Below are 12,369 nucleotides of genomic sequence, written 5' to 3'. Positions count from 1 at the left end.
GGTGTGAAATTCTCAAATTCCCCCGGTGCTGCATTTTTTGAAGGCCGCTGCTCTTCTGCTGACTTCTTTGTTTTGCATGTGTGAAATTACAGCTGCAGCGAGTGCACAGGCAGAAATATTGCCTGTGAGGCGTTTGGTCTAAGATAAAAGTCAATAGGCACAATAAAAAATAACGACAAACAATAACCGAATCTTTCCACTGCGTCATAAAGCGCAGAATATCTCATTCATTATTTTAATTAGAGAGAATTTCTCGCTCGAACAGGACTCGCATTATATTGCATCATGCAGGAACACTCTTTAAAGGTTTTTGAAGATTTTCTAAAATCTAAAAAAAACGCTGATGAATGTTCTCTTAAAAGATGCATGTTAGCATGTTAGACCGCTCCAGCTCTGAATATGAACAGGACTCACTCAAGGCTGGGGAGTTTGTAATATTTACCATAATGTGCACCATCTGACGCTTTATCGTTTATTGCTAATTCAGGCCGCTTTACACGCCGTTCCGAGTTTATTTGCATTTACACTAGATAAAACAGACAAATGAGAGGGGGAGCGCATAAAAAAAATAAACTGTGCAGGTGAGGAACAGAACCCCCCCCCCCACAGGTCTGCTGAAATTATCCCAGCTGGAGAAAATGACACAGTCAACGAGAGAGCGGAGCCCAGAGAATACAGAACACATCCTCGACGTGTCCTGAATGTCGTTATCGGCTGCAGGCCTCATTGCCGCCGTAAGTGTCGGGTAAGGGAGGTTGCAACCTTTGCTCACCACACGGGCGTCTGCACATCATTGCTTTCAGTGTCGGTGGGGTACGAGTACGAGTCCTGCCTTGATGTGGTGCTCTGGGAGAAGAGGACGGCCGTGCTGCAAGGCTACGAGCTGGACGCGTCCAACATGGGAGGATGGATGTTAGACAAACACCACATACTGGACATTCAGAACGGTAAGAAACCGCTCGTTTTACGTCTGAACGGTGTTGGTGAGTGCATGTGGGGCGGCCTCTTTGGGGTTGCAGGCGGGTGGTCTTTACCCAGAATCACCGCAATAAATACTTGAAATCCAAATGAAATATGGTTCGTCATCCCATCTGCAGATAATAGAGGAGCGTTTTGAAGGGCCGATTATTCACGGTAATGACAGAATAAATCAGCAGCTGTGTCACCGGGGTGCAGGGGGCTCGCTGTGATTCTACACCACTCAGCTATTTTTAGGAAGAAGGCCGCCTTTTTTTTTTTTTCCCCCCGCACATGAAGGCTCGGGGCTTTTTGATGAACAGGCGTCATGTTTAATTCTCGCATTAATTTTAACAAACTAAATTAATTTCTCGCTCTGCCATCAATCAGAATCGCTTTTTAATCGCCAAGTACAATAAATGGACATGAGTTTGTCTTTGTCGGGCTGGTGCAGAGAGAGAGACACAAGGGAGTGAGTCACCAAACTATCAGATATACATACAGGGACTGAGTGTAGGTCTGGGTTACAGTTCCAGGAGAGGTGGCTTTTTTATAATCTGGAGAATTCAGTAGTTTTGTTAGAACTGTGCAGGCAGTAATGCGACTGCAATCATCAGGAGGAGGCCTCAGGGTAGAGTGCATTGTCAGTTTGCCAGGCGGCTGTTTTGACATTAAATCCACTCCGTTGTTCCAGTTGTCCAAAACAATTTGTGGCCCTTTCATCATGGAAATAGTCGAGGTTACACTCGTGGCCTTCAGCAGAGTCCTTAGTCTCACACTGTCAGATCAGAGTTTGTGTTTGTGTTTCACGCTGTGTTGTTTTGAGGTGGGGTTTTTTTGCATGTTGAATTTGTGTTAGTGGGTTTTTAATGAATCCCTCTGCTCTTTTTTAAAACAGCTATTACAAATTTAAATGTACTCATCCAACTCATTAAGTCCTGCTCAGACTGGAAGGTGAAACAATCATATCTCTCCTTTGTACTTTGTAATGGATCAAGGTGCGTCCTTGTCAGATTCGTCTGCTAGGCATCCTCAGGAAAAATGCCCAGAAGCTTCTGTGTGCTGAGATGCAATACCAACAGGATTAACAAGAACCAGAACTACTTTTTATATTCCCGTATTCAAACAGAAAAACTGCACCTCTAAGAGGAGATGAGCGCAAACAAGCAATAAGAAGTGAAGCATTAGCAGGAAGAACGTTAAACCGCGCGATCCTGACTCTGAGTAAGTCAGACTTTAGAGGTTGAAGTTGAACTTTGTAAGGCCTGGTTTTAATAAACATTAGGTACTGATTTGATATGATTCAAAATCTTTATTTATTTATTTATTTATTTATATCTTTATGTAAAAACAGCCATATTGAAAAACAGTCATATTTACAGTGAATGGCACAGAACATTTGGTAAGCAAGAAAGTAAATTCAAGTTCACGTCTGATAAGGAGTCATTAAAACACTTGTGGACCGGTGGGTCCATAGGTGGATGGATGTCATCAATTTAGATATCGGACACTGACCACACAAGTTTGAATTCTTCACAATCACAACGTTTTCACCTGAGGTCTTCTTCAGGTCATCATTTTAGAACAAAGGAGGAAGGGGGGGCAACAACACCCATATATATGGATGAGAGGCTGAGAGGCACGATGATGGCAGGTTTGGTCAAATATTCAAAACGTCTTAAATAACATTTTAAACAAGGAAGCTTTACCGCCATTCATTTTTAGCAATCATCACCATCCTAAATGATGCTCCAGATGACCCTGCACCTACATGATGTGCACATTATTACTTCCTCTCTCTATTTCACCAGTCTAGATTTCCACATGATCGTAGAGTGTTTTTTCATTTCACTGGAAACTAAACAGATACATAACAGATTGCCTGATCTATGAATGCAGCTGAGAGGACGGTGATTGTACCTGCAGATAAAGAACGTACTAGATGTATCAAGATCCTTTTGTCTTTGAGTCTCAGAGTCCGAGGACGTTCTTCTATGTTTTCTAAGCGATGGAAATCGCTGCCCGCGGTGGCTATGATTGATGTTTCTTCTGATTAAAGCAGACAAAACATGAATCAGGGGTAATATTACAGCTGATTGAATCTGTAGACCAGTTGTTCTCTGTCTTTCCTGTCTCCGTTTTGAGTTTCTAGAAAATCACATAACGGATATGTTTATTTGCAGCTTGTGTGGGTCGGTCTAAGAAGTGAAGGAGCATTACAATATGTTCCATGAAATAGTGTCTTTGTTGATGAGCTTTTTAGAGGTCATTGTGTAAAGATGAGATGAGCTGAATTCCCATCACTCTGAGGGAGATAAAGGCCTGACGTACATTTCTCATTTAAACGTGGAGATGGAGCTCAAAAGAGCAAATTTATCTTCTTGTGGTGCAGAATCTAAATTTTAAGACAAATCGTTCCTCTATCAACATCCCCTGCACAAAAAAAAAACATCGAGCGCTGCCCAACGATTCCTTCTGCAGCAGCGGTGTCTCTTTGGAGTTGTATTGTACGCCCACTCCCACTCAATAAGGGCTCGTACTGTTCACCTCACAGGTAGGAGTATCAGTCCTCACTCCTTCCTCCTTCTGTTGGCGTGCAACAATGAAGTCAATTCCTCAAAAGGCAGCAAAAGTGTACAAATGCAGCAGTAGGTGAGCAAAGTAACACGTTAACCATCAACCAGCAGCTATCATCGTTTTTAGTCTGCGACGCTTTAAAGTTGCCGGTAATGACTGTGTCGCTCGTGCATTAAGATTCTGAGCAGAGGACGGGGGAAATTCCTTTAAAGTAAAAATTCATTTTCTTTCAAACTGTGCAAAGCCAGATGCTGCAAAACTCTGCAAACTCCCCCCTTAAAAACATGACCTGGGTGTGTGACTGTGAATAAACAGCTGTAGTGTAAAGTCTGCAAGCCGCCGAAGGTCTGCTGAGGTCGAAGAGGTTAATGAGGCTCAATGGTTTAACAGCACAACATTAAAATGTGCATGCAGCTAATTGTGCATGAAAATAGACTGCAGCTTTATTTATTCATGCTGCTGATATTGAATTTGAATTGCTGCTTGTATTCTTTTCATCTCGTCTGGGGGAATGAGAACACATAGGAGGAAATGCAAGCTCTGGGCTGACCGTTCACAGTCCCTGTGGCCTCTGTGTGGTATATCTCCGCAGCCCGGATGTGTAGTATCTTTAATGAGGAGGCTGCTACGAGCCCCGCTGGAGCTACAGAGCCTCTTTTACTTCTCCCTTGCAAATGCCCGGCACAGATGTATAAATCTGGACTCGCTGTCCCTTTGACCAGGTCCATCGAGCTGTACAAAACCTTTAGATGTTATTCCAAGATATTTTGGCAACAACTGTCTGTTTTTTAAAAAGAGGAATGTTTGTTTAACTAGAGCTGCATGCTTCCTCCGTCTTGATGAAGTCTTTCATAGCATCCTAACATGTGCCCCCGCAATTTGCAGGGGCAACACTTTGTCATCCTACAACACTCAGTGGAATTGCACAGTAACATCAGCCATGTTTTCCTGCATGTATAACATTCTCCTCACATCTTTAAGATGTGCACAAACCGGCTTTTGTCGGATGTGGGTTGTTAAAAACATGTCACAGGCATTTTTTCTGAAAACCGAGTCTTCCTTCGCTTTGTTCAAACCTTGATGCTACTTTGTCCTGCTTCTCTTTTTGTGGAGCATTAAAAGAACAGACACAGGGGCCCGTCGACGAACCCAATCTGTCAAGCCATCCAGAACGTGGAGTTTTGTGAAGTGCGCGGGAGAACGCTGCAATATGCCTCCAGCTTGACTGCTGCCGGTGCGTCGCGTTTCATCCCACCTGTCTCAAAGTATAGCAAAGCCATCTCCAAAAGCCGTCACTGTGTCGGCATCACAGTTGGAGTTGTAGTTGTTGTGAGATGCGTTTGTGATCAACAGATAGGTGTGCGAGCCGTGTGATATGCTAATGCATGCTGCAGCCTTTATTACACTGAGCTGTGCTACGCGTCTGGATTTATCAGAAAATTGGATGTTACTGAGCATCACGTGCAGGGATGTTCTTCCACATGGAAACGTTGATGACAGAAATGAAACAACAACCAGATGGTGTCGAGTTTCTCCTCTGCAGCTAACACCGCAGCATCCTCCAGGCTCCACACAAACGTCCTATTACAGCGGCAGCCCCCTGAAATAAACGGCAAAGTCTTACTTAATTTAAAATATTCCCCAAAAAAATAAAAAGTTGAGCAAACTTGTGTTGTTCTGTCTCTTTTCCCCTGTCTGACAGGAGCTTAACCAATTTGCCAAAAGGGGATTCATGTAACAATCCTATTAGCTCAACCCAAACACAGCGAGCTTCTCTACACTGTGAAATGTTTTTGTTAGCGACATGGCATGCTAGTTTACTCTGTGTTCACATCAAAAAGATCCTAACCCCTCTTTGAAATCTCATCTGCTGTTACCCCTCACTCTTATAAGGTGTAACCACAGAGGTCGTCAGGAGGCACCCGGGTTTAACCCGTCAAACGTTCTCGATCCAAACTGAATTATTCAGTCGTGCATTCAGCCACTTTTTGACATTCGAGATTAATGTTCCCACATGTGTTATTTTTTTCTGGGTGAGGAATGCGGCTCGATATCTTCGGTTGGCACGGAGATGAATTCAAATATCACTATTCGCCTTTCGATGCTGCTCCAGTATTGATTCTTTAATGCTGTGAAACCTTGACAAATGTCTTCGCACCATGTTAGCGAGCGCCGGTCCTCCACAGTCACAACGTCTGTTTTATTTAACACCACTCGGAGCGTCTGAGACCTTTTTTCTCTCTTCGTTTGTGGCAAAGAGACCTGAGCAAAAAAAGCCGCCTCCCTCTCGTTGCCTCCGCTCCAGAGCCTGTCGTGCTAGATAAGGCAAAATTGCTGGTGTCTGTGCTTTTAGTCGTGTCCTCCTGCCCCTCCCTTTCTTCATTACAAGTGGAAATGCCTTCCTCTCAATCTGCAGCTTGTTTCTATCTCAGGGGAGCATAGTTGATGCTTATTTGACACAGACTGTGGAGTTCAGCAGCTCAGAGTCTTGGAGTGTACTTACTGTACATCTCGCACACTTGATGCATTCGAAGCGCTGAGATTTTTTTTTTTTTCTTTCCCTGCCCACATTTAGCCTCCATCATTGTGGATCAGAGGGAGCCGGGGTGGTATCTTAGAGAACGACACGGTGCAAAGGAGAACAAAGAAGGACAGGGTGCAATTAAGACACTCTCCCACTCCTCCCCCTAACCAATCTCTCTACTCTCTGAGTGTCACCAAGGTGACATTGCTCGGGGCACTCCACTTTCTTTTACATTTTTTTTTTATCAGGTACGGAGGCTCGGCCTTGCATTTGTACCATTAATCATCTTGGGAGCTGTGATGTTAGCTTTAAAGCATTTTCTTCTGAGTACATTACATGACTCAAATTAGCCTTTTTATCAAACACATAATTACCTTCTTCAATGACTCTGAGACAGGAATCAATTTAGAAGCCGGTCTTTAATGAGTAAAATGTGTAGTCAGAGGCGTTGGAAAGATGGACTTTTAGTTTTAGACGGTGTGGTGAGGATTTGTCTCATCTATATACAGAATGTCGGCAGAGTATGTGGAAGAAAAAAAGAAGAGCAACAATTTCCTCAGCTTGCTAAATATGGACCCGTCTTTCTGTTTTTTTGCTCCTGCTGTATTTTCTAAACCCAAGTATGGCCTTCTTTTTTTGTTCCACGACTCGACGCTTACATTCACTGACATATTTCAGAGTCATTTCAATGTCTTTTCATTAACATTCAGCAAATTGCTTTTTACTGTCGGATCCCTACTGTGTCTGGCAGTTAAATAATGTACTAAGAGCAGCTTGATGTGCAGATACATTACATTACGGGCTGTGTTCTTGCTGGATGGAGCAGCCGTGGAGCGATCTGGAGCAACAGAGAGAAGAGATACTAAGACTCGTTCCCTACACCAAGGGTAGAAAGTAACAAAGTACAAACACCTGATATCAAAGTTAAGATTGTAGTTGTCTGCTCTGTACTTGATTATTTATTTTCTGACAACGTTTTACCTTTACCAAGCGGCGAACCAGTGTGGAAAAATGAAGCTTAGTGCAAGAAGTGCAGTTCCTCAAGTGTCCACTTGAGGCTACCGCCGAAAGCCCAGGAAGCCTCATTAACACCCATGTTAAAATGCTCAGGATTACAGCAGAATTAAACCTGATGAGAGCCCGGTACAAAGACGATTTTCATCTGAATACCTCGTTTATTTATTGGTACACACACTGGGAATTACTTTGTTTATAACTCTTGAATACATTAATGCTAAGAGTTGTGCTTAAATCTGTGGGAGTGTCTGAGTTGACTGACAGGTGGGTGCTTTGTAGCTGTTTGCCAGGAAGCTTAAAGGCTTTATATGCGTTTTTTTGATCCAGCAGATATCGCCCTTGAGCACCAGCATGAAACCAAAACAACTCGCGCTGCATTGTTGTGTTAGCATGCTAATGCTAGCGATCTTTATTATGCTCGTATCTTCACACTGCATGTAAATTTACCTGAAATGAGCGTGATCTAGAAACACAGTTAAGCAGTGAGTACAGTATGTTATTCTTCTTTTCGCTAGTCCCTCAATTAAACAACTTTTATACACGATGTAAACAAAGTGAAGATAGGACTCTGAAAACTCTGAAAACATCACAGACAGTGGGACTCGGGTGTTACACCCATTGTAGACAGTCATGACTCACAGTTATTTTCAGAGGATAAACTTGATTTCTACATTTAAGTGTGAATAATCACATATAAAGACTTTAACTCTGCCACTTTACCGGTTCCTATATTGACCGAAAGTTAGGTTGCTTATTACGAGACATGTTGGCCAATCAGGGACCAGGCTAGCCTACACAGACGTGCTAGCATGGCTAGCTAAGGAGCTTTGCTAATAACAGTGGGACAAAACTGCCCGTAGGCTCCACAGTGAGCGTGTTTCTCTGTGGAGGAATTAAATCAGAGCAATAATGAGAGCAATCATATAACACTGAAGGCTGTATGTTTCAACCAGTCAGAAATAGCACATGCTAATGAAAGTGCATACAGTACATGCTGTAGCCTACGGCTAATCAATGATGAATCACAGTAGCTTTTTCATAATGTTACCGGGATCAATAACAAAGATCTATAGCCTCATCTGCAGTGGTTCATGTGGACCTGGTTTGAAGTGTCAATATGAAACAAACAGGAGAGAGACACTTGAAAGCAGAGATGTTTTATTGTTTGCTAGTATGTTGTATTTTTGAAGTTACAAGATTTCTGTTTAATAGTCTCCGTAGAAGCAGATTACGGTTGTCTGGCACAACTTCACAATCTTCCAAGGTGCATGGAGAACAAAAACATGTATCAAACCCGTTTTCACATCTGCACTCTGCACTAAATATCTTGATAAGTTCAGGAGGACAGCTGCACCTGGAAATCTCAGGAGTTTTTCAGGAGCTTTCTGCAAGTGTGAAAAACCCTTTAAGTCTAATAACATGTTGCTGGAAGTTTTTGACCTCTTCAAGTTTTAATAATCTGAGACACACATCATGAGAAAGTGACAGTAGAAATGTCAGTTCAGTTAATGAGATGAATCAGACATTTCACTTGAACATCCTTTAGTACCAGAATATCTGATCTTCAACTCGAGTAAAGAACGTGTGTGTGTGTGTGTGTGTGTGTGTGTGTGTGTGTGTGTGTGTGTGTGTGCTTTTGACACCTCTGATGCACAGTGATTCTTTTCCATCCTGCTGAAAAGTCAAACATGCCTCCACACATTCATTAAATAATCAATGGGCAGACACATCCCTAATGGTTGATCCTTTCAGCTGTCATATTTCAACTTTGACTTGAAATCTCCTGTGGAACAAAAATCCACCGAGGGAGAACTGCTTGTTTGCAAAGTGGAAAGTGAAAACTTTGCCAAACTTTAAATTGTGTTCCTAAAAGCTGTAGCTTCTCTTTTTTTGTCACCAAAACTCTTGCCTTCGGAAAACAGGAACACAGTGACATTAAAACATGCAAAATAAAAGTATAAGAATATTCAATGACTAGTCTGGACATTGTAGGGGTCCCCCCCCCCCCCCCTTCCCTCCGTTCAGCCTCGGGGCGTCACACAGTCTCAAACCAAACTCCCATCATCGCTGCACTCCAGCTGAGACGTCACAAGGCTTGATCCTTTGCAACAGTCATCAGCAGTAATGTGTCATGACCAAGTGTCCTTGAGGGGGAGAAAACTGAACTCTAATCTTGCTCGCTCACTCTTAAGCTGCCTCACGTAGCGGCAGGGAAAAGTTGTGGTGGTAGAGGAAATGAAAGTGACATATACAGTGTCCGTACTGAGCATGCCGTGCATTGTGGGGGGGTTGTTGGTTGATTGATTGTTGTATTTAAGCCGTTCCATTACGCTGTCTAATAGCCTATGCTAAGACTTGTGTGTACAGTAAACTATGATGGAAGTGTAAATGGAGAGGACTGCAGCAGCAGCGGCGGCGGCGGCATGCCAAAATGACCTCGGCATTAAATGTTTCTTTTTCTGAGGCAGCTGCAGTGCTGCAAGTGATCCATGTCCTACACAGCGCATTAGGCTGCTGGATATTAGAGGCGCCTTTGTCTTCCCCGGGAATACTAAGGAGCTATTACACAAACACACATTCAAATTCTACTCGGATTTCAAAGCTTCTTCATTATTATTTTTTGCATCGTCTACCTTTTTTTTCCAACTCAGCGTGTGTTTTCATCCAGCGATCCCGACGCATTGGATCACAGTTCAATTAAAGTCCCAAGGTCGCGCGTTTGACGGCGTCACGCATAAAGCAGTCCCACGGACCTATTTGTCTTTGTTAGAGGCTCGTGTGCAACATGCTCTGGGATACAAAAGACGGATTGGTCAGATCGTCCTGTCAGGAGTCTCGTCGGACCGTGCCTTCATTTGAATTTGCCCTTCAATCAATTAAACCGCTGAAAGGAACTAATCAGAGGAGGGGACAAGCCCGCGCTGGCCCGCACGCTCGATTTCACATAACATGCAGGATGACGATGTCTTACGGGACGACGCTGTGGGAGGACGACATTATGTGGCCGCTCAGTGGTGCCGTAGATCCTCTAATTAGGACACAGGCAGTGTGTGAACTCAAACAAGTTGTTGGATGTGAATAATTAAGGGGCTTCAAGCGTGCACTTCTTCTTCCCTTTGATGTGATTTTTTTCCCCCTTTGAAGAGAGTCCCACTGTATCTGAACCCCCCCCCCCTCCCCTGAAAAGTCAGCTCTATCTACTTCTTGTTATAGTGATAATTAATATTAATTGTAGTGACTCACCAAATACGCTGAGTCCTCTGTGAAAACGTACGCTCTGTAAATCAGGTGAGGCTCACTGTGACTCTCTGTGACTTTGAGAAAAGCAGCTCGGTTTTTTTAGGTTTATTTTGGGTCTTTTTAGGTCTTTCTTTGGGGATAGGACAGTGGACAGAGTCAGATATCAGGGGGAGAGAGAGAGTGGGGAATGACATGCGAGAAAGGAGCCACGGGTCGGATTCAAACCCGGGCCGTCCGCTCAGAGGTCAACAGTTTGAATTCACAGAAGTTGTTCAAAGACAACAAAGGTGCATAAGTATGTGTGTGAATATTTCGGTTTGGTTGCCTGAAACGTTATCTTATCTCTACTCACACTCAGAGGCGCTGCTTGTCATCAGGCAGGGCAGACACGACGGGGGGGGCCCCAGGCCGGTAGGGGGCCCCTGAGGGCTGACAAACTTTGAACCATAACAGTGGCTCAAAATTAACAAATTTTCATAATGACAGTAGGAAACATCCCTAAAGCGCCAATTCAAAACGTGTTATCTCGAGATGCTTTACAAAAGAGCAGGTTAAAGACCGTACTCGTTAAGATAAATGTGATAGTGGGAGATGAGGTAAGATGCAGGAAGGATTTCTCCTTTGTATTCCTGGCGTTCCTGTTGTCCACACTTCCTCCCCGTTGAGGTGGAGGTCGGAGCAGGCCGTGCATGAAGGAGGACGCCGGTGGTTGTGGTTGACACATCGGACACGTGGCTGCAGGAGCTGGGGACAAACCCCCGACCTTTCCCCCCGACTGACTCTACCAACTGAGCCACAGCCTCCCTAAATAAAGATAAAAAATAAAGAATCTTGAATGCTCTGAGGTTATTACTTATTGTGTTATTTACAGCCATGTTAGATCAGGCTTTAGTCAAAGATAACTCTTTAAACGGTTTATGAAACACACCGCACATTTAACCTTTGCTGTGAAACCTTTTCATGAAAACGAGGTGTTTACCTTACTTTAACCTTTTCGTTCTGAGCTTCTGTAATTAAAGTTCTCCTGCAGTAACCTGAGTCAGCGGCTGCACACTGTGTGAAAGAAGAGAACCTGAGGGAAATAAATGTTTTAATAGATCTTTGCATAAAGCCACATGTAGTTCACTTAGTAATGACTCGCTCTGTGCATGTGAGAATTCACCAGTTAGAATGATTTAAACTTATTGATTCATTTTTTAATGACATTCATTTAGAGAAAGGCGAAGCGTTCTTTCTTTCTTCTGTGTCTTTCTTAAAAGGAGTCATTCGACATCTGGGGTCAAGGATGTTTGTCAAGTTTAACAAAAAGTCTACGAGTACTTGGAAAGAAATGGTTCCAACATATAACTGAGTTCAGAATAAAGACGGACTATATTAATTAAAATGTACTAAACTCATTATGTATCTTTTGTTCTTACATGACCTCAAATATTTCCAACAGTTTTCAAAACCAGATAAATCCGTAATTCAATAGTTGTAGAGGGACGTGCCTGAGCCGCCGTGACTGAGCTGCCATGTTTATCGTTGCCGTGGAAACACCGGATGTTACATCAAAGACCGCTGCATGAGGAAGCGTGAGCTGCTACTGAAAGATGTCGTACTGTTGCTGTATGAGCTGCTGTGATAAAAACGTCATGTAAATTATACTCGGATACATTAGCTCGTCTGTAAACATATTCTCTCTTCCTCAGGTCGGTTTCAGCCGGTCGTCATGACTACGGTCAACTCAGAGTTTGTTTTCATCTTGGGGGTGTAGGCAGAGAGAATCACTCCCATGATTCCCTGCCAGCCCTCGACGTCATCTTTTGTTATTTGTTGTGGTTTGATTGAGAGCCCCCTGGTGGTGGAATGTACATACTGTGCCTTTAATAAGAATGGCATGATTTAAAATGAAGCTAGGCTAGCTGCCCTCTTGCTGTCGGTCGGTATGTGCAGCAAGCTGTTAGCTCCAGCTTTAGATTTCACAAGGATGAAAGTTGTTTTTTTCCCTCTGACTCTGGGCAAAAAATAAATCAAGAATATTTTCCCAAAATGTCAAACTGTTTCTAAAATAT

At 43.3% G+C, this 12,369-nt stretch overlaps 1 protein-coding gene across 6 annotated transcripts in view; it reads left to right on the top strand.

The window, feature by feature from the left end:
* si:dkey-237h12.3 (teneurin-3) overlaps nucleotides 1-12,369 on the top strand; it is a 186,729-nt gene that overhangs the window by 149,037 nt on the left and 25,323 nt on the right. For all 6 annotated transcript variants that reach the window (XM_061047579.1, XM_061047578.1, XM_061047577.1 and 3 more), the window contains one exon: nucleotides 804-947. In XM_061047579.1, coding sequence (XP_060903562.1) covers nucleotides 804-947 — 144 coding nt within the window. The remainder of the gene's footprint in view (nucleotides 1-803; nucleotides 948-12,369) is intronic.

This window comes from Labrus mixtus, chromosome 10 (assembly GCF_963584025.1).
Source record: "Labrus mixtus chromosome 10, fLabMix1.1, whole genome shotgun sequence".
NCBI lineage: Eukaryota > Metazoa > Chordata > Actinopteri > Labriformes > Labridae > Labrus > Labrus mixtus.
The sequence above is the reverse complement of the archived record's forward strand: the minus strand, read 5'-3'. Positions and strand labels throughout refer to the sequence as shown.